At 39.9% G+C, this 27,889-nt stretch overlaps 1 protein-coding gene across 1 annotated transcript in view; it reads left to right on the forward strand.

Annotated features, from left to right (window-relative positions):
• Window positions 1-4,606: 4,606 nt before the first annotated feature.
• Window positions 4,607-27,889, forward strand: part of fras1.S (Fraser extracellular matrix complex subunit 1 S homeolog) — a gene marked incomplete at its 5' end in the record, with an annotated part of 329,350 nt that continues 306,067 nt past the window's right edge. Inside the window, 2 exons of the mRNA XM_041578095.1 lie at window positions 4,607-4,763; window positions 23,435-23,466. Of these exons, the coding sequence (XP_041434029.1) occupies window positions 4,607-4,763; window positions 23,435-23,466 (189 nt within the window). The remainder of the gene's footprint in view (window positions 4,764-23,434; window positions 23,467-27,889) is intronic.

The following is a 27,889-nucleotide window of genomic DNA, read 5'->3' on the forward strand; positions in this document are numbered from 1 at the left end:
TTTCTTCTTTTTAAACTGATGTAACCAATAAAGGATGAATTTTTAACCAACAACCCATGAGCGATCCTTTGACTTTGGAGTGCGCCGCAACGACTTGGATGTGCATTCAATAATGGTACTCACTCTACTCACTCACTGCTACTCACTGGGAAATCTCCTTTCTACTGTTTTTGGCTATTATCCTAGAGCCTTTTCATTTTTTGGACATTCCTGAGATGTTCCTGCTGTCAACTCTTTGGGGCAGATTTACTAAAGGGCGAAGTGGCCATCACTAGCGAAAATTTGCCAGAAATCCAATCTGCAGGGATTTCACCAATTCTCAAACAGGCGCAGACGACAATTGGCTAGCGTTCATTCGCACCCTATCGCCAGGCGACTTTTCACTCAGGCGAATGGTTGTTGCTCAGCAAATTCACTAATGTGTGGATTTTACTGAACGTTACTTATTTCGCCAGAGTTGATTTTGCCACCTCAGACCAGGCAAACTGCTAAAATGAAGCTAGATCTTTCTCAACCTTAAGCCACTTACATCATCTCCTGCCTGCCAAAAATGCATTAAAGTTGAAAAAACGCTGGCAACTTTTTCTTTGTTTAAGCTGGTTTGCCTGCAAAAGTCCTAACAAACATTTTTCCGCAGACATTTGAGGGCCATGGTACAGTGGGCTCATGTCTAGAGCATTATATGATCTCTTTTGTCTTTATTAAGGTTCCTTGGACATTTGTAATAAAAAGCCGCCACTTCAAGCATTTGCACCAACATCTCTAATAAAGATGTCTATACGACATATATGTACCCGCCCTATTCAAATTGACCTAAGCGTTAGATCACTTGCGACTTTTCGCTAGGCATAAACGAACGCTAGCGAATCTTCACTATGAAATGCTCGCACTGAAGAAGTATCACCAGCGAAAAGTCACCAGCATTCATCACCCAGGACGCAACTTCGCATTTTAGTGAATTAGAGTAGTGGTAACAAATTTGCGTCTGACGAAGTGGTGCAAAATGTGCGAACTCCCATTAAGACAAGGCTGGGTGCAGCCTTCTGTGTGTGTGTGCGTTTTGAACTACACATACACAAAGGATGCACCCACCAATCTCTCTACCTCATTCCAAATCTTAAATGGACAACACTTCGAATCAAACAGCTACTGTGTGAAAGATATATGCAATGTAATGCAAATGTTCCTTTACATTTTCATTTTCTGTTAATGACCAGGAGAAAAAAACTAAGGAACGTTTCACCTGCCCTAGTCTTATGGCTGCTTTCCCTTGCCATTAATGACCAGGAAAACAGAACTATGCTTCTTGTATTCATTATTAGGCTAGTTAAGGTATATTACTATAAGTCATGGTCACAACAGCCTTATAGGCATTAGATATACCCCTGGCTGGTGCAGTTTTTAAGCAAACAGGATCACCAGCTCAGGGTATTAAGTAAACAGTTATACTGTAATCACTTGTGGGTGCCTATGATTTGGCACCCCCACAGTGATTATACTTCCTTCTCATTTAACAGGTACTTGAGCCCATACACGGACCTTGCACTTAAAAGTACTACTGGTGAGCATGATGAGCACCACCAGCCTCCTCTGAAGGATAGTCTGCCAGTGAATGCACTGATGCTGCATCCATATGTTGTTATCCAAGCTGTTGCCAAAAGGGTTCCACTAGAAAGATGCTTCATTTGTCACCGGTGACCTCGCCAAACTGCACTGTTTAAATGCAGTAGCAAAGTCAGCTGGCAGATGGCCCTTGTGCAGAAATAATGCATACTTCCCAACTGTCCTGTTTTTCGCACGACATTCCCAATTTTCACAGCTCAACTCGCAGTCCCGGATTTTTACTTAAATGTCCTGACTTTCTGTTTGATCTCCTGCACTAAACAGCCAGAAAAAGATACAACGTTTCTGAAACTTAATTGGCTTTTGGCAGAGAGCCCATAATACGTGGCAGGTGCACTTAGATACATTTGTAATAATTTAAGATAAGCAAAGAAACAATTGTAACTATTTAAGATAAGCAGGTCTCTTGGGGAAACTGTGACTTGCAGCTCAAAGGGCCATTCACCTTCATTAGCAAAACTGTAATAACACATAAAACCCACAGAACTGTGTTCAAACTTTCATAACCTACCAAATTTTACAAAATGAACTTGGTAATTAGGAGGTGTGGTCACAAAAAATGGGCGTGGCCAAAAGTGTTTTTATCCCTCTTTCTATTTTCAAAATGTTGGGAGGTATGATAACGTAAAGCCATTTTAATGTTGTGTACAGTGGAAATGCCACCCTTATGTGCATGGTAATTAACCAGATTTGGCACATCAAGTGCAATTGTGCTAGAAGCAACTAAACATGTGCTCAAATTCTAGCAAAGAACACTGTATTGTAAGAAATGAACAGCAATTTTCATCTAAAAAGTGAATTTTGCATCATGCACTGTGTCCATCAATGAACCTTTTAATCTAATCAAATATGCAGTAGAAAATGCAGCCAGCAGATGGCCCTTGTGCAGGAATAATGTAAAGCCTCCTCGCATTGGTGCTACAGAACTAAAATACAAATTTTAAATACATTTTCATTTATTTTAAAAAAATTGTAACATTGGCTTTTGTACCAGCTGCAAAGGCTATATAGCTGCCTCTGGTTTGTGTATGTAGGTATGCTTTAAATGCTGTATTATATTTTGGTGGTATTAATACAGCTAGCAGTTAGGCAGGTTATATATAGACATTAAAGATTGAACTTAATGGACATGTGTGTTTTTTCAAATAACTTACTATGTTACTTTGGTGTATGCTACTTTACCTCAGGGCACATTGAATGACTTACTGTATATACAGATTGCATTTATAGAGGATATAGGGCACAGTATATAAAAGGACTTTCAACTGCTATATAGTAGCTTTAATTTTCCCAGCAGCAACCTGTAACTATTTTTGCAACTGCATTTGTGGTATGTTTTAGCTCCAGAAATCACCACAATAAATCAGTGGGAAAACATCCTGAAATCACCTAAAGTTGCCTTATGAGGAACGAGTGCCTAATCTCCTTGTGTGCCAGTACCTTAGTTTGGTGAGAAAGGTCTGGGGTTAATGCAGTGCTCATTAACCATTTTCTACAGTAATCATGAAAGTATATGTCTGAATATAGGAGAGGAACTCATTTTGCCCTAACCCACTACAACCACTGGACACACACCCCTGAGTTCTGCTACATATTCTGATATGCTGAGTGATATGCACACTATTTGCCAATAACTTTATTTGTTCCTCCTTCCCTTTGAGTAAAATCTCTTCACCCCTCCTGCTGGATTTACTCTTGCTGCCTGTCCATTCTCCGCCAGTATCCCCCCTCTCTGCAAGAAGTAAAACCTCCATAATTATTCTGCCAGGAACAGCAGTTCTCCCTCCCCTCCTCTGCAAATAGCTCACTCCTGTGTCCTGCTGCCGGACAAAAGAAACAGAATCTTTACAAGCTTTCTGACAGGAGAAAAGGTTGCACACAGTGTACACGTTTGCTTTGCAAAAGTACCATTCATTGGTAACCATAAGTGGGGGGGGGGGGGGTGATTTTTTTGGTTTGGGGAGCCTGAGGCAATGTCATGCGCAATGGCATCTGCACCAGAATGTTTCCACCCAGTACCATTCAAAATACTGTTAAATAAAACTATAATTCGTCAGTCAGTGAGCACAAAGGTGCACTGGAATGGTTAACGAGCACTGTATTAACCCCAGACATGACTGTAAGGTTAGCGCATTTTTGCCTTGTCTCACTCACCAAATTAAATCATGCCAAAAATAAATGGTACCTTTGTGCAACCTTCCCTCCAATTAGAAATCTTCTAAATATTCTTCTTCCTTTGTCCAGCTTCATTTGTGGCAGCAGGAGACAGGGTAGGGGATTTTTGCTATTGCAAAGGGGGGTGGAGAACTGTAACGTTACTTGCAGCAGAGAGTTTCTAAGATCAAGTTGTGGTGGACACTGCCTTGGAGACTGGACAGGTAGCAAGAGTAAACCCAGCACGAGGGCTGAGGAGATTTCTGTATTATACGAAGGGAAGGAGGAACAAATGAAGTTATCTGCAGTCAGTCACTCAGTACAGCAGTACCCAGGAGTATATGTCCACGTTTCCCCTGCAGGGGGCTCTCTACTGCCTCCTACCTCAGGATAATACAGCTGCAGGGCAAAGCGAGTTCCTCTTCTGTAGCCAGGCGCACTCCCCCTGCCCAACAGAGGTGAGCTGTCCCAGTGTCCCAATGGCAAGGAGTTAGGATACTGCGCGCCAGTCTGTCCCAGGAGAGGGAGGGGAGAACCTGGAAAGTTGCGAGCAAGAGGTAGAATTGCTCGACGATCCCGGTCAGCCCTGAGCGGCAGCTGTTGTTGCCATGGGTCTGGGAGTGAGGGCAACCTTGCAGTAGCACAGCCGTCAGCCATCTGATCTAGGAACTTTAGGGCGGGCTTGTTCACTGCCATTCTGTGAATGAGTCGGGGGGAAAGCCGAGGATCTGTATGGTCTGTATGGGCATAATTCACTTTCGTGCTGTGCTGAGGCTACTGTGAGTGAGCTGCACAATTTCTGCCACCCTGGATTCTAGCACCTGACTAAATATCAGCAGCTGTCTGGATCCGATGTCCTTGTGTAACTGAGCAGGTCCCTCCAGTGATCTGTGGCCACACTTGTACCATGATGGATTATAGGATACCGGGATTTCACATGATTGTAATTTTCTTTGGATTTACACAGTTCATTCTTCATTCAGAAGGTCAGTCTCAATGTTTTCTGTTTAGCATTGTTTCCTTTAGTGGAACTTTAACTGGGAATCACTTCCTAACTTTAGGTGCAAAGGGTTGGTAAGTATTCTCCAGCTGTAACCCAGAATAGCCATAACTGCAGCATTCCATCCTGAATCATACAGAACATAAGCCTATGTGAGCAGGTCTAGTTCACTAACTCCAGCCATTCATTAGAATCAGCATACTCTAAAATCCCTAGCATGCTCTTTGTATATCTTCTTCAAAGTTACTAAGCCCTGTGCCAGTTCCAAAATAGTACTACAGGTATGGGACCTGTTATCCAGACCTGGGTTTTCCAGATAAAAGGTATTTCCTTAATTTGGATCACCAGGGTCAGAGGGGGGGGGGTCAGGGCCCCACCGAGGCTACATCAGGGCCCCGTATCCCCCCCCTATGGGCCCCAAGGTCCCCACTCCAAAGTTGCAGAAATCTCCTACCCAGCTGGGCAACTAATCTCCCCAAATCTGTCTGTGTGTCTCTGCCCTAAGGGATCTGGCGTCACAAACATCCCCTACCCAATCGGACCCCCCCATTGTAAACCCCCTCCCCAGTCGCAAACTTCCCTTTGTCCATCCATTTGTCCCTGCCTGCACGTAAATACATAATGCGCTTCATCTTTGAACGATTGATGAGGCAGGCTGAGGTCAGGAGCGCAGGGTCTGCGGAAAGAGTCTGGGCCAATGGGGCCCACTGGGTTTTTTCCAGGCGTCCCGCCGGGCCAGTCCGACTCTGTGGATCACCATACTTGAACTCTACTAAAAAATCAATTAAACCCAATAGGATGGTAATTTAGGCTTAAATACAAGGTACTTTTTTATTATTAAAGAGAAAAAGGAAATCATTTTAAATATGTTAATTATTTGATTAAAATGGAGTCTACAGGAGATGGCCTTCTCGTAATTCAGAGCTTTAAAGTGGACCTGTCACCCAGACACAAAAATCTGTATAATAAAAGTCCTTTTCAAATTAAACATGAAATCCAATTTCTATTTTTTATTTAAGCATTCATAGCTGTTGTAAGCTCATTTAAAAATCTCAGCTGTCAATCAAATATTGTCTGCCCCTCCTCTATGCCCCTGGCATAGAGGCGGGGCAGACAATTACTTTCACTTTCAATTCAGCACTTCTTAGATGTCACTGCTCTCCCCACATTCCCCCGTTCTCTTTACCATCTAATTGTGTAGCCAGGGGATCGGGATGGACATCAGGTCCCCCATTCTGGTGCACAAACAAGATTCTGAGATGATACAAGGCTTGTCTTAATAACAGTCTCCACAAAATGGCTGCTGCCTGCTTGTTATAATTTTGAAATCCCAGAGTGAAGGAAACAAGATTCAAATAATTTATATAGTGTAATTAAAGTTCATTTTCCTTGACTAATCTGATAAAATAGGATTTGGAATAATTTTTTTTGGGTGACGGGTCCCCTTTAAGGAGAAAAAGGTTTCTGGATAACAGATCCTGTACTATAATAGAAAAATGTATAGTTATTATGGTGCACTTTAAACTCTTGATACCACCTGCCCTGAAAACACATGAAGGCTCCTGCTGATATGTCCTATGTCTGTGCGTGTACGTGGATTTTTCTTCAGTGTTTACTTTTAGCCAGTACTATTTAACCTATTTCTCCCCCAGCTGTAGAACTGAAGCTTTCAGCATCCACCTGTTGGGGCTGGTTGGGAATTGTAGTTTGACAGTAGCTGCAGGGATGGAGGTTGCTTATTGTTGCTGAAAATGCTGTAAATATGTGTCTCCAGCTTCTCAGAAATTAGTTAATTTTTAACCATTTGCTCCAGTCCTTTTAATCTCGTCTTCTCAACTCAACTTTGTGTTTTTGTAGGCAAGTCTAGTTATTTACCTTTTTTGTATTTTTTCAACAAAATCATTAATTTATAAAGGTTAATAGATGAAAAGATTAAAGATCAATTTATAATGATTGTTCATCTAGAAACATGAGCATATCATTTGATTTTAAACATAAAAATATGCACTTTAAATTGAACTAACATTATGTACAAGAGTCCTGCAGCATAACAGGTACCTGTACTGCAGTGTGGGTTGGGTATGTAGAGGTATGGGTTGAGTCTAGAATGGTAACACATTTTGCTCTAATTATCTCAAATCACTTGCCTCATTTACAGCCTTCTCCCCTTTAACAGATGTATGTCTGTGATTTCAGGGGGAACAGTGGTTCAGGTTGTGGGTAAAGACTATTGTGATTTGGCAGATTTAAAAATACATGTGCTAGGTGCTGTAGGTGCTGTCAGAATACAATTGTATGATTTTAAAAGTGCTGCATGATATTTCTGTGTAGATGAGTTATGTTTTGGCAGGGGCAATTCTAAAGCAGGAGCTGCTTATGTACTCAATTATGTGTTCAATGAACTTATGAAACTGGTGACGGGAGAATGTAAAAAAATAAGCAGTGGTAGTGTAAACACAGTTTCACAACATATTGGGTGAATGCTTGTGTGTTCAGCACTATAGATCAACATGTGAAATAGATTTAGGTGCATCTCTGTGTTTTATATGCTGTTTCTTAGTCGTGTGTTAGAGAGAACAGAACAGGGGAAAATTCCACTTATACCTGTTTAAATTTAGGTGTAGGCTTCCCTCCAAATAATTGATGAATGAAATGAATCAATTACTTCTGGATTTACCCAAATAATGAATCCTCCACAAACTATTTGACTGAATGTTGAGTCTAATCCTAATTTCCATATTCAGGTTCGGTCAAAAAAACTTTGCAAAAGGTCAAGTTCAGTTATCTAAAGCATTAAAGTCACACACACATGGCCTCTTACAGACGAGTGGTTGAAGCTGCGCTCCCCTGCGTTCCGTTATTCTGCTTTCAGCCGCAGGGGAGCGCAGGAATAGACGCATTTAGCTTTTTTCAATGGGGCTGTACTCACACAGTCGTGTGTAGGCGCCGAACGCAGGAAAAATGCAGCATGTTGCGTCTCAACCTGGGTTCAGTGCTTACACGCACCTGTGTGAGTACAGCCCCATTTAAAAAAGCTAAATGTGTCTATTCCTGTGCTCCCCTGCAGCTGAACGCAGAAAAACGGAATGCAGGGGAGCGCAGCTTCAACCGCTCGTCAGTAAGAGCCCTAAGAGTTTGGATTTGGCTATGCTAAACACAAAGTTCTGGAATTCAGCCAAATCCTATAATGAGGCATACCCATTTGGGTAGGTATAAGAGGCACCTGCCTAAGGTGCAACTATGGGGGACGCTGGGCAGGTACCTGTTAAAGGGTCACCAAACCCTAGTCAATGTTCACTCCCCTTTGCTGCTCTCTCCTCCCACCCCTGCCATCCCCTCTGCTGCTCTCTGCCCTCTGCTAGGCCGTGCCCTCTTCTTAACTACAGGCCATGCGTGTCCGAATTGTTGCTCACATGTGCTTGCATACAGTGGGGGGAGAGTGGGGTGCAATGTGGCCGGCCAGGTTGCCTATGGAAGCCCGTCGGCTTGGCCTGGCCCTGGGTATAGGTATTCAAGGCCAAATAGTTGGTTGACCAGAAGAGCCCACTTGACTCCTGGGCAATTTTTCCTGGTACCCAGTTTGGCTAGATCTAGAATCTGTGCTGAAAAAGTTCTGATTTATGTAGACAAAACTTTTACTTTTGGCCTGATTTTCAGGTCTTATTGGTATATTCACTCTGATGAAATATAAAATTAAAATTTTCCATATTTTTTTTCTTACCTACAGCTAGTTTGTACATCATTCATGAAGTGTCTTTGTTCAAATCTGGCAGTCCAACGGCAGAATTTGGAAGTGTGCTGAGCTTTTGTGTGTCTACAGAATATGTTAATTCTGCTTTTTGATTCCTGAAGCTCAAATGAAAACACAAATAACTAAATGCTGGGTCTAAAACCAAAAAGATTGCACTTTAATAGTGTTGCTATACATTTGGTTAAGAATTTCTCCTAAATTGTTGGGTTTGATAACAGTGCTTGTAATCTGACAACTGCAGCTCTTCAGCTCCATAATATAATTACGTTTATAGTACTTTGGTTTTAACACAGATGTAAATGTGAGGATTGGTAATTAGTGTTCTGTATTTCCACTCTGTTAAGTCAATTGTTCCTTCTGCCAGATAAAGAGATTAATATGATAATATACTGTATATATATATATATATATATATATATATATATATATATATATATATATATATATATATATATATATATATATATATATATATATATATATATATATATATATATATATATATATATATATATATATATATAATACACAAAAGCCATGAATATCTTGTAAATTATATCCTTAGTAGTGATGTAATTTCTGTCACAAGACTCACTGAAACCTCAGGTTGGTGAACAGTCTTATTCATGTGAAAATTTTTTTTTTTCACATGAATAAGAATGTTCACCAACCTGAACTTTATAGAACTAAATAACCAATCAATGGAAGATTGGACACCAGGGCACGGATTGGCTTGTTATGAAACACATATTTAATGTTTGGTTTTATCACATTTTGTATCATCCTTGAATACTATGCAACAATAAAAGATAAAAAATCTTCACTAAAGGGAGTGCTGGTCTGGAAACTATTGGTGTATACATGATTACCGTGCACCCCTCCTTCTATTAAAATTGGCCTTGGAGTGCGGATACTCATTCAAAAGTCATATATATATATATATATATATATATATATATATATATATATATATATAGTATTTATGTTTATATTTATACTGAAATGTAGCAGAAAATGTTATAATAACTCAAAGTATACTGTCACAAGAAAATGATTAGGCAAAACCATATATCTCAATCCCCCTGCACTGTAAAATTATGTTTAAAATATTTAATTTTCCCAGGTTTTTTTTTTTTTTCTGACTAAAGGTGATCTCAGTTTACCTGTAATGTGATGTGCTTACACTGTCAGCAGGACACTGGCATGGAGATGGTGAAGGAAGACATTCCAGGACCCTTGTGAATTTGCTTCTTGAAAAAAAATCTGAATTTCCAGATTAATGGTTTTGATATTTGAAATTCCTAGAAAGATTGTAAAGGGGAATGGACTTTAAGTTTGTTCAGGAATGGAAAACACATCCTGTGTGAGTTTTGCCTCAATACTTTACAACCATATGGCATACATTTTTTTTGCTTTAAAAATTTAAGTGACAGGAGTTAACACATAATTGTAGTCGATTATTTTCTCGACTAAGAAATGTTCAAGAGGTAGGAGTGTTACAAAAAGGATGGCGGTGGTGAGAATGGGAAAAAAAAAAAAATGGGGCGGTATGTAGGGTATTCACTTTCTCCACAGTACTAAGACTGTTGTATATTGATTAGACAATCACTATTATATTCTGGAACTTAGAAAACTTAGGGGCAAATTTACTAAAGGGCGAAGTGACCAACGCTGGCGCTCATTCGCACTCAATCGCCAGGTGAAGTTGGAGTCTTTTCCTTTTTTCAGGGTGATAGGCTGCAAAAACGTATGGCACATAAACTATACAGTGGGCTCATGTGTAGGACAATATAACAACTCTATTTTCTTTTATTAAGCTTCCCTAGGCTTGTGTAATGTATTTGCTGCAACATATACGTCCATTCAATTTTAACTTCCCGCTGTACGCTCTGCTTGCCGAATTAACGCTAGCGCAACTTCGCCAGCATTCGGCACACTGGACGCAACTTCGTTAGTGAATTAATGTTGTCTGAGCGAATTTTCGCCTGAAGAAGTGTAGCGCTGCCTGCGAAGCCATCGCTGGCGAATTTTCGCCGCTTAGTAAATTTGCCCCATAGCTGTTTAGATACATGCCAAATATGGCAGTGTGACTTCCTTTCCTCTTTAAACAAATGTTTCTTCATTATGATTACATATTTTCTATCTGTAATTAAAGGGCAAGTCAACCCCAAAATCAAAATGTGCATAATAATAGAAAACATAATTATAAGCATATCTAGTATAGTTAAATCTAAAAACAACTGGACTTGCTGAGTAATTATTGAAGACGTTTCACTACTTATCTGAGCAGCTTCTTCAGAACTGAAGAATAAGATGTAGTGAAAGGTCTTCAATGATTACTCAGCAAGTCCAGTTGTTTTTAGATTTACCTATACTAGATATACCATGACCTGTATGAATGAAAATCTTCATAGTCATAACTCTAAAAAACTATGCAAAATACATTTATTACAAATGTTCATTAATTTTAAAGTTATTTGTAAAAACACTTGGTTTTGAAAGTAGCATTTGCTTAACTCCTGCTTGTTACTTTTTAAACAATGTTGCAACAGTCTTGGTTCCCCAACAAAGACAGGTCTATTAATCAGCTGCCTTATCTTACAATGTATCAACAGCTGGCCATAGACGCAAAGATCCAATAGTACGAATCGAGGATTCGTATGATTTTCGGACTATGTGTGGAGAGTCGCGACATTTTTCGTCCGGCGGAGATCAGTCGTTTGGTCGATCGGACAGGTTAAAAGATTTCTGTCGGCTGCCGATAATATCTCTGCATGTATTGCCAATTGTACAATTTTCAGAGGGAGACTGTCACTAGCTTTTGTCCGACATAACTTTCTTACGATTGCTGTCAGGGGCAGAACATCGGCTGATCTGTTCTTTTGTACTTTATTTGATCGGAATGGTTAGTGGCAGGTCGGGAGATGGGAAAGTCCGATGATTCGTAGGATCGCATCTTTGCATCTATGGCCAGCTTTAGACATCAGGGCAGAGAAAAGAAAGAGACAGAGAAACACTGCTTTCAATAGCAATACATATACAAATAACTTAACAATAGAAAATTTGCAAAGGTCCTTAGAATTATATTTTCTTTTATTATTTTGGGGTTGACTTGCCCTTTAAAACTCATTACGTAACGGAATTAACTGGGTTAACCAAAAAGCCACTTTTTTCCTTTTTTTGTGTTCACATGTTATGGCAGCCTTGTGCTCCAAATTGCAGAAATGTTGCGTATTTGGAGAACCCCATGCCCCAAGTATCCTGGACAATAACACCCATAACTGTGTGCCTTAAAGCATGTAATTATTGTCTTTTTACCTATGAATTGAAACCAGTATAAAGCCTCATACAGTTGAAATATGGTAAACAAAAATATAAAAACTATAAGGCTACAGTTTACCCATTAGCATGCTAAAGTATATCCTCACTCAGTTCAAATATCAGATGAATAACAAATGCAAATATGTGTATCAACATTAGGCTTCTTCACGGTAGGTGCTATTCTGGTCATGAAAGAGAAGCTGGCATTAGGTGGAGAAAAACAAAGAAGGACAATAGAAAGGTGAACAAGCCATTGAAGAAGTTTGGTTGACTTGCAGTGTGTTTTAGGTTGAGGGCACATGGAGCATTGGCACTGACAAAAAACACAGGCTGAGAGCATGAGAGACATTATTCCTTGTGCATAATAGAATCATTATCATGGCTTTTGAATGTTGCGTGGTAAACTTCTAATGGTGACCACAATGTTGCCATAATTAACACTGTATAGCTGTCTCATTTACAAAAATAAATATTGATGTTTTTAGTGATTAAAGGCTGGGCCAGGGAAAGCAAGGTCAGAGGCAAATGAGGTTATATAAAAAAAAGTTTTTTTCAGTTCTAGTCACCCATAGTAATGAATGAATACCTAGCATGTATTGGTAACCTGTTTTAAGTAAAATATAGCAATGCATGTAGCACATTATTAAGAATTTTACATTGTAGGTTAAAAAAGTGTATAATTAGCTTTTGACACTTTATACTTCCACTGTAACCCTGCTTTTTCCCTATATCTCACTTTTATCTTGTTTGGTAGACCACACAATTCAACAACTGCCACACGGCTTTCTCTTTTGTACGCATTTTTAACTTTATTTATAAAGAACTCCTGTTATAAATAGCACTGTGCAATTTAACATAAAGTTGCACTCCTTTTGGTTACTATACTTTACTAAAATAGAATGGAGAGCTTAATAGAGATTGTTCATCGTTCATGTTGGTCCTTGCCTTAGTAAAGTTTATAAGAGCCATACCGTGCATTTACTATTGATAATTTTTTCAGAATTTAACTAGCATGTATTATTTTGGAGTGTGGGAGAAAATTTGTTTCTAAAAGAGGTCCACACAGACATGAGGAGTACAAGCTTTGGGAGCATCATTGCTAATTATTGAACCACTAGTTAATGTTTAAGTTTGTTTACACAATTAAAATCGTCGTAGCTAAATATATTTACAGTCATAGGAAAAAGTTTGGGAAGCCCTCTCAGTCTGCATAATAATTTACTCCACTTTCAACAAAAAAGATAACAGTGGTATTTCTTTCATTTCCCAGTGTCTCTGAGTACTGGGGTGTTTTCTGAACAAAGGTTTTTAGTGAAGCAGTATTCAGTTGTATGAAATTAAATCAAATGTGAAAAACTGGCTATGCAAAAAATTTGGGTACCCTTGTAATTTTGCTGAATGCTCAATACTGATTACTAGCAACACCAAATTGGTTGGATTAGCTTGTTAAGACTAGAACTAGGCAGATGTGTCCAATCATGAGAAAAGGTATTTAAGGTGGCCAATTGCAAGTTGTGCTTCTGTTTGACTCTCCTCTAAAGAGTGACAGCATCCTCAAAGCAACAAAGATTGTTCAGTATCAAGGTTAAAGCTGGCCATAGACTCAAAGATCCGCTCGTTTGGTGACATCGCCAAACGAGCGGATCTTTCCCAGATATGCCACTAACGGCATGGCTATATGGGGGGTAATACGAAGTTTCGGCCGTATGTACGATACGATACGCCAAGGGGCTCCGGCGGGTCGGTCGGGTAAAAATCAAACCTTCCCGATCAATATCGTGGCCAGATATCGATTGGGAAGAACCGTTGGAAGCCCCCATACACAGGCAGATAATCTGTCAAATTGGTCTAAATGACTGATATCAGCAGCTTTATCTGCCCATGTATGGCCACCCTTTGGCGGAAGGCTAAAAAAAGCGCTTTGCATGGCGGTACACCACATTCCAAGAAAAACACCTGCTACCTACTGTCAAATTTGGTGGAGGTTCCATCGTGCTGTGGGGCTGTGTGGCTAGTTCAGCGACTGGGGCCCTTGTTAAAGTTAAGATTTGGATGAATTCACCCCAATATCAACAAATTCTTCAGGATAATGTTCAAGCATCAGTCACAAAGTTGAAGTTACGCAGGGGTTGGATATTCTAACAAGACAATGACCCTAAACACACTTGGAAATCTACAAAGGCATTTATGCAGAGGGAGAAGTACAATATTCTGGAATGGCCGTCACAGTCCCCTGATTTGAATATCATCGAAAATCTATGGGATGCTTTGAAGCAGGCTGTCCATGCTCAGCAGCCATCAAATTTAACTGAATTTTGTATGGACAAATGGTCAAAAATAACACCATCCCGAATCCAGACACTCATCAAAGGCTATAGGAGGCTTCTAGAGGCTGTTACATGTGCAAAAGGAGGCTGAACTAAGTATTGATGGAATATCTCTGTTAGGGTGCCCAAATTTGCGCACCTGTCTAATTTTGTTATGATGTATGCATGCATGTTATATATTAAAAGGAAGTTGCTACTTTGAAAGCTCAGCCAATGATAAACAAAACTCCAAAGAATTAAGAGGGGTTCCCAAACTTTTTCATATGACTGTATATATATATATATATATATATATATATATATATATATATATATATATATATATATATATATATATATATATATATGCATTTTAATCAAATAATTTAATAAATCAGTAGACTTAAATGGTCCAGAACATTGTGTATAGCAGGTCCCATACCTATATACTAATTGCAAAGATTAGGTACAGTTTTCCGAATTCACTTTATCAGATGACTTGCAGCATAGCTTTGGGAGTCAGAGACATGAGTGCAGAGAATGCAAACCAGGCAGAACTACATTTACTAATAATTTTAAAACCTTAAAATTTGCTTAGAATGATATTTTCTTTAATTGTGCAAAAATAGTTTTTGGGTGGAGGACCTCTTTAATTTTTTTTAATACTTTGATCTACTTTACCTTTAAGCCCTTTTCATTTTAGCCTTAATTTATTTAGTGCATTAAAAGACTGAAACCTGTTGTATGTAGCTACTTAGGCTGGAGTCAGAATGGAATGCAGATCTGTTCATCTGCACTGCATGATCCTGCATAAGGCTTTTTGCTATGGTTTGCATGCTGCACAGAAATTTCATTAATATAGCTGTATATTAGGCACTGCACAGTGTATGTTTTACTGCAGTTTTCCACCTCCAGACAAAGAGGAGGGGGATGATAAGGTCAGACTCAGACTGTGCTGATTTTTCTCTTTTTGTTGTTTACTTTTTTTGAGCAGAGAGAGGGAGAGAGTGTGGTTGTTTGTCTTGCCTGGATACTAAGGTAGTTATATGAAAAAAGTCTTTAGTAGAGAGAAATGCAAATAATTATTTTCTCTTGTTATGTTATTGTACAGTGCTGTAATATGCAGCAGAAATTAAAATGTATTGTTTTAAACAATTATTACTGTAGTAGAAATGTAACTGATACAGTGCTGATAGAGTTACCAGAATAGGAAGGTTTTGTAGTATTCACTGCTATACATTCTCAAATTTGATTGGGATGTTTGGCTGATTTCAACAATTCTGCCTGACCATCTGTGTATGTGCATGTATGGACTGTAGGAGGGCAGTCTGAAGTCTTCACTTTTTGCTTTTCCAGTCATTTGGCCAACTCAATCTAACTAAACAATGTGCATGTGTATGTACAGTGTCTCCTACAGTATCCATCCACTCAATCCAAGTATCACAGTACCGTATGGTTCGGCATGTGCATAGCCACCTTAAAATCTTTCTTTACATATTGCAGTGCTAATAATGGCCACCAGGCAGAGGATCCATGAGAATCACTGCTGGCTGTGAAGAATAAAGTAGTCCTGCTCAATTCCTTAAATAAAGTAAGGGGTTAGTGATGATTAGTTTGGGCCAATTTGGGTGGGTTTGGCTTGAACTCATCCTTATGCTCTCCCTGCCCACAATCTTACACTGCTGGCTTCCTCTTCTAGCAGCCTCTATTTATAGATGAGCCTGCCCTCCTATGTGATGTCAAAGATTGGTGGGCTAGGCACAGGTCTGTAAATAGAGGGGACTTGCTGGGTCTGGTTGGGAGCAGGTGGGTTAGGGTTGGGTGTAGGTTGACTTTTTGTTGACCCACACATCACTATTGGGGATGTAGGCCACATGTACGCTGGAAACTAGTCTTATTTTGGTTGGAATGAATGTGTGTAATGTAAAATGCATTTGGGTGTTTGGTCCCATATCTACATAAAAACACTTGTATTCTCTAGCTTCTGGGTGTTGGTGTGTGTGCAGTACAACCCCGTCTGATTTGACTAGTCCAGCTGACAACACACCCAACATTTACTTTTTTCTTCAAATTAAATGTTCAGGTCACTCCATAGATTTAATCCCTACTTCACCCTTTCCTTTGTGAATTTAAGGATTCCGGGACGTAAAGGCCCTCTGCTTTCCAGAGAATCTGTGTACTACCCAATATGGAAAACAAATGGAATTTGAGTCCCAGAATCCATCCCTTTCCAATGAAAGATGAAAGAGAGGTTAAATGACTGTGTGCGTAAAGGAATTGGGAAATGGTTCATGTGAGTCAAAGAGGGAGATTATCATGTCATGTTTTTTTTCTTCTTCTTATGTCAGCGTCGGACTGGGATGCCAGGGGCCCACCAGAAAACCTTAGGCTGAGAGCCCCTATTCTAAACTATTGGAATCTCACTCAACTTCTTTATTCTCCTCGTCTCTTTTCTCTACATACTATACTCAATTCTTCTATTATCAAACCTCTCTATTCCCATAAAGAAATGAAGGAATGACCATGAAATTGGCCAAATGGTTAGAAGCAAGAGGCCCACTGACACCTGGGCCCACCGGGAGTTTTCCTGGTATCCCGGTGGGCCAGTCCAACACTGTTCTGTGGAATCAGGTATGTCTGTGTAAAATAGCTATGTGCTTTTTTTTCTTATATAAGCCCAACTGAATGAGTTTATGCCATAAAAAGGGCATTCATTTTCTTAATAGAATATGTTCCAGTATAATATAGATATCACCTATGGTCCAGAGCATAGAAACATTGTCTACCATGACTGAAGGTCACAAATCAATTAATGGAAGTGTCCTTCCCGAGACAAGGACTTTAGGGTAGCACATATATGGCAGCTATCTGCATAGACAAAGTCAATTCCTTTCGTTTGTGGGGTCAGAAAGGAACTTGTATGACCTTACCTTAAAGCAATGATTCTAGTGTTAAGCTGCAGCAAATTTCTGTACATCAATTTATGTTCAGCATTCTTTGGCATTAGGCTTGTGGCAGACCTTATTATCATTACTTAAGAAAACTTATTCTGCCTTTACAACTATCTAATGTTCTCTATGTATGATGCATTATCATAACGCCCAATCTCTAACAATGTTTTCTCTGAGATGATTGCGCTATTGAACACTGCATTTTTTCCTATGTTTTATTTTTTAAGTAGCTCCTCAGGGTGTGCAATCAGTGCAGATTAGGATATACCCACGTGATCATATACAGATCAATCACTCACAGTCATTTTAAACTGCAATTATAACTAAAGGAAGAATGGGGCCTCTACAGGGGAAGCGTATTCTCAGCATATAGTTTGAGTATACAGCTCCCAAACAATTCTGTCTGCAGGCATTTAGTGCACTTCATAGAGTTATTGCAGATGGTTAAAGGGGCTGTTCACCTTCAAACACTTTTTTCCATTCAGTTGGTTTCAGATTGAAATAAAGACTGTTTTCTATTATTCTCTATTTGTGACCATTTTTCTAATATTGAAGTGTAAAGTTTTCACCTTATAAACAGCTCTGGAAGGGGAGTTCGCTGACTCTGATAATGACCGATTGATACATTTAGGTGATACATTTTTTATCTTGCCCTGTTGAGCAAAATTCCTGAGTTTCATTAAAGGCAGCTGTTAGAATTGATACAAATAGTTGCTAATATTCCAACTACGTGTTGCAAATTGTAGCAGTTCAGAATCTGGAATACTGAGCTGCCAGAGGAAACCCCAAACTTTAAACTTAAATTTTGGGAAAACTGTAAAAAAATATAAGATGGAAAGTAATTTCTCAAAAGAGCTAATAGATTTTTTTTTTAATATTTAATTTTAAAATCTGACATGGGGCTACACATATTGTCATTTTCCCATCTGCTCCCAGTAATGTGACAGTCACTCTTTACTGCTGTACTGCAAGTAGGAGTGATATCACCCCCAGCATCAGAACAATGGGAAGGTAACAAGATAGCAGCTTCCTAACACAAGATAGATCTAAGCTGTCTGGTAGATCTAAGAACAGCACTCAATAGTAAAAATCCAGGTCCCACTGTGACACATTGAGTTACATTGAGTAGGAGAAACAACAGTCTGCCAGAAAGCAGTTCCATCCTAAAGTGCTGGCTCTTTCTGAAAGCACATGACCAGGCAAAAGGACCTGAGATGGCCGTCTACACACCAATATTACACTTGCTGGTTCTGGAATTAAATTTTATATTGTAGAGTGAATTATTTGCAGTGTAAAAAGTAATAAAAACAACATCATAAACATCATGACAGAATACCTTTAAGGTATCCAAATTACGGAAAGATCCGTTACCCAGCATTCTGGTTAACAGTTCCTATATCTATACAAGAGCAGTGATCTGATTCATTGTTATGGGTAAATATTTAGAAACTAGATTAGTCTTTAAACAATCAATTCTCCATTAACATAGGCAACTATTTTCTGCAGGGATAATTCCTATATGTATATGTATAGTTTTATTTATAAAACAAATTCTCCATTACTACAGGCAACTATGTGCCTAGGGCAGCACGGTTTTGGGGGTGGCCCTCAGGGTGCCTATTTTTTTAGGTTTTTTTTAAACTCTCCCCACCCTCCGCCACAGATTTCCATAAACACACCCTTAGGGGTATGTTAAGGTTCGATGCCCTGCCCTGGAAAATAATATAATGCTACTGTACATGCAGCAATTTTAACACTACAGTAATATTAAAAAAATGTGGAAATGTCTGTAATAAAACATGGATCCACATAGTGTGGATATAGTGGATATAGTGTGGATACACATAGTGTGGATATTCCTTAGCTGGCCAGGTCAAAGCCTGAAAATATATATTTTGTTAGTTTAGTGTTTGCGTTGGTTCCTTTTGGGTACTCCCATTTCCTCCCACACTCCAAACTCACATAAAAAGGGAGAGTTAGTTTGAAAACCACTGTATAACATTTTGTTTTGTGCAAAGCCACTTTTTACAGAACTTTTCATAACATTTTTCACCCCAGACTGCAGATTTTCTAAAATGTAACTGTTTCATTGTCCATAACAGTTTCATCGTCCATACATACAGTAGTAAGATCTGTTCATTTAGCGAGTTTGCCAAACAAGCGTAGCTCAGTGGCGGAACTACTGGGGGAGCAGGGAGTGCGAGCGGGCCAGGGATTGATTCATTGAGTGAAACAGGTGTTTGGTGAGGGTTCTACCACAGCACATGCATTTCAGGAATGGAGATTTGAAGATAAATCACAATTGTGATCAATAACAATCCACATGGCATTAATATATTTCAGTTATAAGACCAACTGACCTTCTGCTTAGGGAGAGAATACACACACTAACATACAGTACTATACACCAAATAAATTACAAATGATACAATCATGCAGTTGGCAATAAGTGTTTGGTAGACTAAAGAGAGAGAAAGGATTCAAGTGTTAATGACTTCAATATCGTAGGAAATAGGTCAGACTTAAATGCTCATTTATAAACATAAGTGCAAAAAATGCAAGCAAGCAAAATTGAGAAATCAATCATAAAGAATCCTTATTTGAATTTGCCTATTTTATTTTCTTCTTAAATGAGCCCAGTAGGGTAAAAGCACTTTACATGAGATATTGCAGTTTACTCTTGGCAGTGTGTAACCCAACATACAAAAAAATTGCACTGCACACAGACTTTGCTATACATTTTTTAGTTACCAGTGTACTGTATATACAAGATATATAGAATATACACTATAGCATTGATTTGCATGTGGTTGGAGAGGGTAGTTGATGGGGGAGGTGATTTCTTCAGGTGTTAATGATAAAATGAGTGTGTTATATATATTCTTTACATATGGGATTCCTATGTCTTTGTGCATGAAATGACCATTTTGTATTACCATTCATAAAGTAATATTAACTCATTTTAAAACTCACTGGAAAGTGAGAAAAGAGTAACCATCTATGGAGATTAGAACCATAATTATTTCTCTGAAGCTGTCTTGGTTAGCACAAGTTCTCTTTTCCCAATAGTTATCTGTGCTGTTTGATAGGAAGAAGCAGTAAATAATTCAGAGGATTTCAGGCAAAAATGTATTGCTGGACAGACACAGGTATATATAGCAGGGGATCCAAAGGGCATATTTATTGCCTGCCAAACATTGAGCATTGATTGTTTTTTTTGTCTTTTTATTTAAATTCCACAATCTGAAAGGTACATATGAATTTTACTCATTCTGCTAAAAGATAGCTTATAGAGCTAAAAGCATATAAAACAAAATATATGAATTTTAACATTCATATGTAACATTTGTAAATGCTCCATTACTTAGCAGGAGTTCTTTTTTTTTTCATTTACTGCTTTTGGTAGTAGATTGGTGTGTTGGGCAATTAAATGTTATTGCAGTCTATGAAGTTACTTTGCTTTACACAGCTTTTTTCACAGCTTTTATGTTCTCTCAGGAACAAATGCCTATTTTTTATCATTATAGATTATTTGTAGAATTCCTGCTTAGTTTATATTCCTTGGAGAGGGTACTCTGTGCAAAAAATGCTAATACACTAAATATCACTTACTTGTTGCTATGGTGAGACTAGACTGAAAAAAATGTATGGCAAAAATCTACAACTTAACATCTAAATTACTTCAGTATTCAAATGGATTTCTGATTTATGGGGTCTGTTGCATTTAGGATCTGAGGTTTTACAGATAAGGAGTTTTTCCATAATGTGGATCACCATGCTGTAACGCAGTGGTTTCCAAACTGTGGGGCTGCCATAGATCAGTCAGTTTGAAGACCAAGTAGGTTTTGAGGAAAATGCCTCCTGGAATATTAAATAATTAATTCAACTTGAAGATATTGTTGAATGGCTGAAACAGTAAATGTCATACATATAAAGGCTTTTTATGAGCTAAGGGCAGTTTTTGATTTAATGTTGACTTTCCAAGTGGTACTTGAACAAAAAAAAGTCTGAAAACCACTGACTTAAAGAGGCAGTATAATCCTTTGCTTAATATGATCACAATGAATAGGGTTTGTGCTGAACTATTGATTAATCAAATCTATGTAATAGCTTCAAGTTGTTTACCCTGTTTAACTTGAATTTTTACCCTGCTTAGCTCAAGAAAGGCTACCAAAAACATTTAAACATTGCAGAAATTCAAACCCAATAGGGTTGTTTTGCCATAAGTATGGATCAACATCAGTGAAAAAATCAGCCCCATACCCATTAGCAGTCGGAGACCTGTGGATAAATCTTTGCAACTGTAGGCAAATAATCACCTGCAACTGCTTTCCCACCGCGAATAGTCTATATTTTCTTTGGGAAAACATGTGTGGTGCTTTTCCAAAGTTACCTGCAATTGCCTCACAAGGAGATTTTGGGCAACTTTGAAAAAACAAAGGACTGCATATGCTTTACCAGTGGTGATCTACTTGTGGTTTTTGAGTTATTTAGCTTTGTATGCATCAGCTCTTCAGTTTGCAGTTTTAGCAATCACACACCTCCCACCATTAGAAAAACGGAAGAAGGACAAAAAGATTAGCTGCATGTATTGTGGAGAATTTTTGACCATGACATTTTATGGCCACATTCCTAATTACCAGGTCAATTTTACAAAACTTGGCAGGTTATGAACGTTTGTAAACAGTTCATGGAGTTTTAGGGCTATTCCACACGGGGAGATAGCCTTGCGTTTGCGGTCGCGGCGACAAAGCGCCGCGACCGGCGCAGGCGACAGTTTTGTATGGGCGCCTATGTAAAAACGCCTGTGCTAACCACACGAGGCGATGCGCTTTTCAACAGTCGCCTGAAAATGCCTCGCCAGGCTTTTTCAGGCGACTGTTGAAAAGCGCATCGCCTCGTGTGGTTAGCACAGGGGTTTTTACATAGGCGCCCATACAAAACTGTCGCCTGCGCCGGTCGCGGCGACTGGCGCGGCGCTTTGTCGCCGCGACCGCAAACGCAGGGCTATCTCCCCGTGTGGACTAGCCCTTAGGGCATTGTTATAACAGTTTTTCTAATGATGGTGAAATTGCCCTTTAGGCTAGGGCCACACGGCGCGATTTTGCCGCGATTCTGCGCTGGGCGAGTTGCGAGTTGCGAGTCGCTGCGGTTTTTAAGCCGAAATAGCTTTGTTAACTTTGGCGCTGGCGTCAATGCAAATCGCGGCGAAATCGCTGCGCTAATTCACACGCGGCGATTCGTTTTCTATTGTCGCCCGAAGTTGCCTCGCTGGGCGTTTCCGGGCGACAGTAGAAAAAGAATCGCCGCGTGTGAATTAGCGCAGCGATTTCGCCGCGATTTGCATTGACGCCAGCGCCAAAGTTAACAAAGCTATTTCGGCTTAAAAACCGCAGCGACTCGCAACTCGCCCAGCGCAGAATCGCGGCGAAATCGCGCCGTGTGGCCTTAGCCTTAAGCTGTGAGCTCAGTTTCCCCAAGAGACTTGTTTCTTGAATAGAGACTGTTTCTTAAATTCTTGTTACATTTGTGTCTTTGCTTATCTTAAATTGTTTTTTTTCTGGCGTTAGTGCAGGAGATCAAAGAGAAATTCAGAACTTTTCAGTAAAAATCCAGGGCTGCGGGCCGAACTGTCAAAATTGGGACTGTCCTGCAGATAACAAGGCAGTTGGGAGGTATGCAGTCTGGTTGCTAAGGTCCAAATTACCCTAGCAACCATGCACTAATTTGAATATGAAACTGAAATGTAAATAGTAGAGGGCCTGAGTAGAAACATGAGTAAGACAAAGTAGCAATAAAAATAAATGCCTTACAGAGTATTTGTTTTTTATATGGGAGAAAAAAGCAAATAATTCAAAAAATAAACCTGGCTCCCTGTAATGTGGCAGACATATGTTATAAAATAGTCACAGAGCCTTTGTACAGTACATGACAAAATGCCTGGGTTGCAAGACAGACCAGTAAGTTACCAAGCTCTGTAATATGATCACAGCATTTTAAGATTCTTGTCCATACCAGGATACTCCATGAAGGTAAAGTCTTGGCAGGGCTTGAGTATCTTGGTGTTGTGGGCAAAACCCCATATTTGCTCTTTATCTATCCTATAAGAAATGTTTAAAGGTGGTTGATGTTACTAATATATATGTATCAATAATCTATATTAAAATTGCCATTTTGGTCAGATTAGTTGCTGTCCATCCGTGTTCGTATGATTTCCTACAAACTTGCTGCTATCAAATTTAATGTATTTATGCTTCATGGTATTGTTTTTTTTTTAGTTGTTATTTATTCACAACCTCAGGATTTATTTATTTATTTTTTTGTATAGGTGCCTGTATCTATCAAGGTTCCCTGTTTGCGGTAGGTCATTTTTTTTTCATTTTTAATATATGACCCTTCCCTATATTTATTAATTGCAATGTCACTTAAGAATCTGCAGATTTGGTTTGCAAAGGAAAAAGTACATTTAAAATTATGCAAAGATTCTTTTCATATTTCAATATTTTAAAGTTTTATTTAAGAAGGATTTATGTCCTTAACATATTTTAAATACACAATGTGTGACAGGTCAGTATTTTAGAAAGTAAGCATTTTCCTGTATACCAGAACATGATACTGTATGTGCAACCAGGTCAGGACAAACATAAAAAAAAGAAAAAGAAAAATCAAGCCTGCCGATAAGCAAATGCAGTGATGTAATCCCTTCTCAGCTCAAGTTGAAGATTAAAGCAAATCTACTTGCTATAGAATTCAGAGCACAAGGTGAATTTCTGTATTCAAGCTTTCTTTTTTTTATCTTTTTGAATTTCATAAAATATATATCCTTTTTAGCATTTGATTTTACAGTTTTATTCCTATTCAGCTCATATTACATTTCTCTTAGTTTACTGATCCTTTGCACCAGGGAAATTCAGCAGTTCGCCCACATGCTTGTTGCAGAGCAGACTATTGCTTTGGACAGAATTAGTAGCTATATAATGATGCCTCATTGTATCCAAAGAAGACAGTTTGGCTGATTTACTTATGAGGAATAAGGTTACATTTGTTACATTATTAAAATAATGAATGATATATTAAAATGTTGTATCAAAAATAAAATTCAGGTATTCTAAATTAATAATATAACATTTGTGTTTATTGGTACAGAAATTTATTGTTCTGGACACTCAAAACACTCAAAACCAAATTCTGGTTAGTTTTAAGGGCAGGAATAGAACAAGAAATAAATAACAAGCTCAGTGGTGAAAATACAGTGAAGACGTTTGTGCCTTAAAGGGCATGTAAAGGCAAAAAAATAAAATCCCATTTTTACTTTCTTAATGAAAAAGAAACCTCCAATATACTTTAATTAAAAAATGTGTATTCTATTTTAGACTTTACATGCCCTTTAAGGACCACACACAAGCCAACAAATGCTGCAGACAGACCAAGAATTTAGCAGCTTATTGGGCAGAATATGGAACCCTCCAACAGGCTTTTCTGATTGATATCTGGACAAAAATCAGGCAGATGTCATTTGGGTAGGTTTAAAATGTTTGTGTTCCTTGCTCTAACCCTTGCATTCCAAGCATTGAGATCCGATTGTTGGGCCTACAATCAGATCAGCCTAATATTGCTCACCTCCACCAAAATAGTGGATCCTAGCGTTTATGGTTACCTTAAGTCAAAGTATTATTTTTCACTGATCAGAATGCAATTAAACTGATTCTATCAGACTGTTAATTACTTCTGAATGTGTGAGAAGTATACAGTAGGTTCAGAGGCATATGTTTTTAGGGAGGTTCATATGAACAATGGTGTTAAAATTTTTAGTTTTCTCTGTGCTATTGCCCCAAGAACATCTACATCAGCTGTTTTATTACTTCTACAGTGGAAGCGACTTCCTGGGCCTGCTGAAGGCAATTGGATAGTGGTCTATGTTATGTTTTCTGCCAGGGTTATCCAGGTCTGTTTTTGACAGCCATGACCATATTTATAGCTGTAGAAGATCTTTATGTCATGTTTGACTGATTCAAAGGAACATTAAAATGACAACACCAAAAGACAGATTATATATGCAAAATTGTTGTTCTGAGTAAGACAGACCAGACAGAATTTCAGGAATTATAAAACACTAAATCAAATTGTAAGTCTTTAAAGTCTGTTTGATTCCACAGGAAATGTCCCGCTCATTTGGACAACAAAAAAGATTTCACTGAGCATTAGTGGATTTTTTTTTGGAAAAGTTATGACCTTATGCTAACTATTACAATTAAGTCATTTGAGTTACATGACTGGTTTAAATCTCATATTTGAGATGTCACATTTATTTCAACATTATAGTTAGAAGAAAATTTACACTATAACATTTGAACATGTCTCTTGTCCCATTCATAGATACTTTTTCTGTGAGGAACTTAGGGTTATGGAACATATAGGTCAGAACTCACACATTGCTACCTTCATCTCTCTACATGTTGGGTATGTGTCAGGGAGCCGGGAGCTCCCTCCAGGGAGGTTGTCAGGATCAAGGAGGAAGCCCTCTTGAGGGAACAAGGTCGCGGTGTCCAAAGGGTTAAACGAAGAATAGTCAGGATCAGGCAAGAGTTCACAGGCAGGCAGAATACAAACAAAGTCCAAAGTCCAGGCAAAGGGTCAAGAAACAGATCAGGAACAAGATTTGGCAATAAGGCACACAGGAAACCCAGGATACACTTTAGGGAAAGTATTCCTATTCTTGGGCGCCATTCTGGCGTCTAGCTGGCGCTTTTATTTTCAAATTTGGCGCCATTCTGACGTCATTGACGCTCTTGCGCCGACGTCGACGCGCTGACGTCATCGCGCCGGCGCCGCTACCCACGTGGCGGCCATGGGCGCCGCCATTTTGGGAGCGACGCCGGCAAGGAGGGACGCGCCGCCCGGAGCTCCGGGCGGCGATCGTGACAGTACCCCCCCCCTCACGGGGGGCCTCCGGACCACCAGGACTTGGCTTCTGGGGAAATTTGGAGTGGAACTCCCTCACCAGACGAGGAGCGTGAACATCACGGTGTCCTTCCCAGGAGCATTCTTCAGGGCCAAAGCCCCTCCACTGAATGAGGTACTGAAGGGACCCTCTGGAGATCCTGGAGTCTAGGATTTTCTCCACCTCGTACTCGAGTTGACCCTCCACAGAGATGGCAGGAGGAGGAGATTGACCGCCAGAGAACCGGTTGGTGATGGCGGGTTTCACCAGAGACACGTGGAACACGTTGGGGATTCTCATCTCTGGTGGAAGCTGGAGTCTGACAGCCACAGGGTTGATTATCTCCAAGATGGGAAATGGACCCACGAATTTTGGACCCAACTTGGGAGATGGTATCTTCAACCGGATATTTCTGGAAGAGAGCCAGACATTATCACCCACCTTGTAGGGAGGAGAGGATCTTCGACGACGATCCGCGAAAGTCTTGTGAACAAGAGCGCTCTTCTCTAGGTTCAACTTGGTAGCAGCCCAAATAGCAGACATATGGGCTGCGGAATCGTCAGCAGCCGGGACGTCAGATAGCACAAAGTCTTGGGGAAAAGCTTGAGGATGCTGACCATACACCGACATGAACGGAGACCTCCCTATAGAGGAATGACAAGCATTATTATGAGCGAATTCCGCCCATGGGAGGAGATCAGACCAGTCATCCTGGCAGAGGGATACGTGGTTCCTCAGGAACTGTTCCAGGGCTTGGTTCACACGTTCAGCTGCCCCATTCGTCTGCGGGTGGTAGGCAGACGAAAATTGAAGTGTTATTCCCAAGTCTTTACATAGGGAACGCCAGAACTTGGCGGTAAACTGGGTGCCTCTGTCGGAGACGATCTCCACCGGGAAACCATGCAGGCGGAAAATGTACTTAATAAAGAGTTGGGATAATTCCACCGCAGAGGGTAACTTCTTCAAAGGGATGAAATGGGCCATTTTGCTGAAGCGGTCTATGACAACCCAGATCACAGTATTCCCACCGGAGGGAGGAAGTTCGACAATAAAGTCCATAGAGAGGTGCGTCCACGGACCAGAGGGAACCGGCAAAGGCTGTAACAACCCGCTGGGGCGGGAATGGCTAGGCTTAGAAGTGGCACAGACATTACAAGCAGCCACAAAGTCCTTTACATCCTTGCGGATATCAGGCCACCAGACTAGGCGCCTCAAGAGTTCAAGGGTCTTGGCCGGACCAGGATGTCCAGCTTGCCTGGAGCAGTGGGTCTGTTGCAGGATGGCCAGGCGAAGTTCTGGAGGGACGAAGGCCATGCCAATCGGAGTATCTTGAGGAGCCGAGGACTGCCCAGCCAAGATCTGGTCGGCAAATTGGGGATACAGAGAGGCAATGATCTTGACTGGTGGAATGATTGGTTCCTGCCTCTCAGGGTCACGGTCCACCGGAGTGAAGCTACGAGACAAGGCGTCGGCCTTCAGATTCTTGGAACCTGGGCGATAAGTCAAAACAAAGTTAAATCGAGAAAAGAAAAGGGCCCACCTGGCTTGTCTGGGATTTAGCCTCTTGAGGGACTGTATAAACTCCAGATTCTTGTGATCTGTGTAAATCTGGACAGGAATTTCAGAGCCCTCCAGGAGGTGACGCCATTCTTCAAGGGCAAGCTTGACTGCCAAGAGTTCCCGATTTCCGACATCATAGTTCTGCTCTGCGGATGAGAACTTCTTGGAGAAATACGCACAGGGGTGCAATTTTCCATCAGTGGAGTGTCTCTGAGAAAGGATAGCTCCGGCTCCGACTTCTGAAGCATCAACCTCGATGCAGAAGGGTAGTGCGGGATTGGG

This window comes from Xenopus laevis, chromosome 1S (assembly GCF_017654675.1).
Source record: "Xenopus laevis strain J_2021 chromosome 1S, Xenopus_laevis_v10.1, whole genome shotgun sequence".
Lineage (NCBI taxonomy): Eukaryota > Metazoa > Chordata > Amphibia > Anura > Pipidae > Xenopus > Xenopus laevis.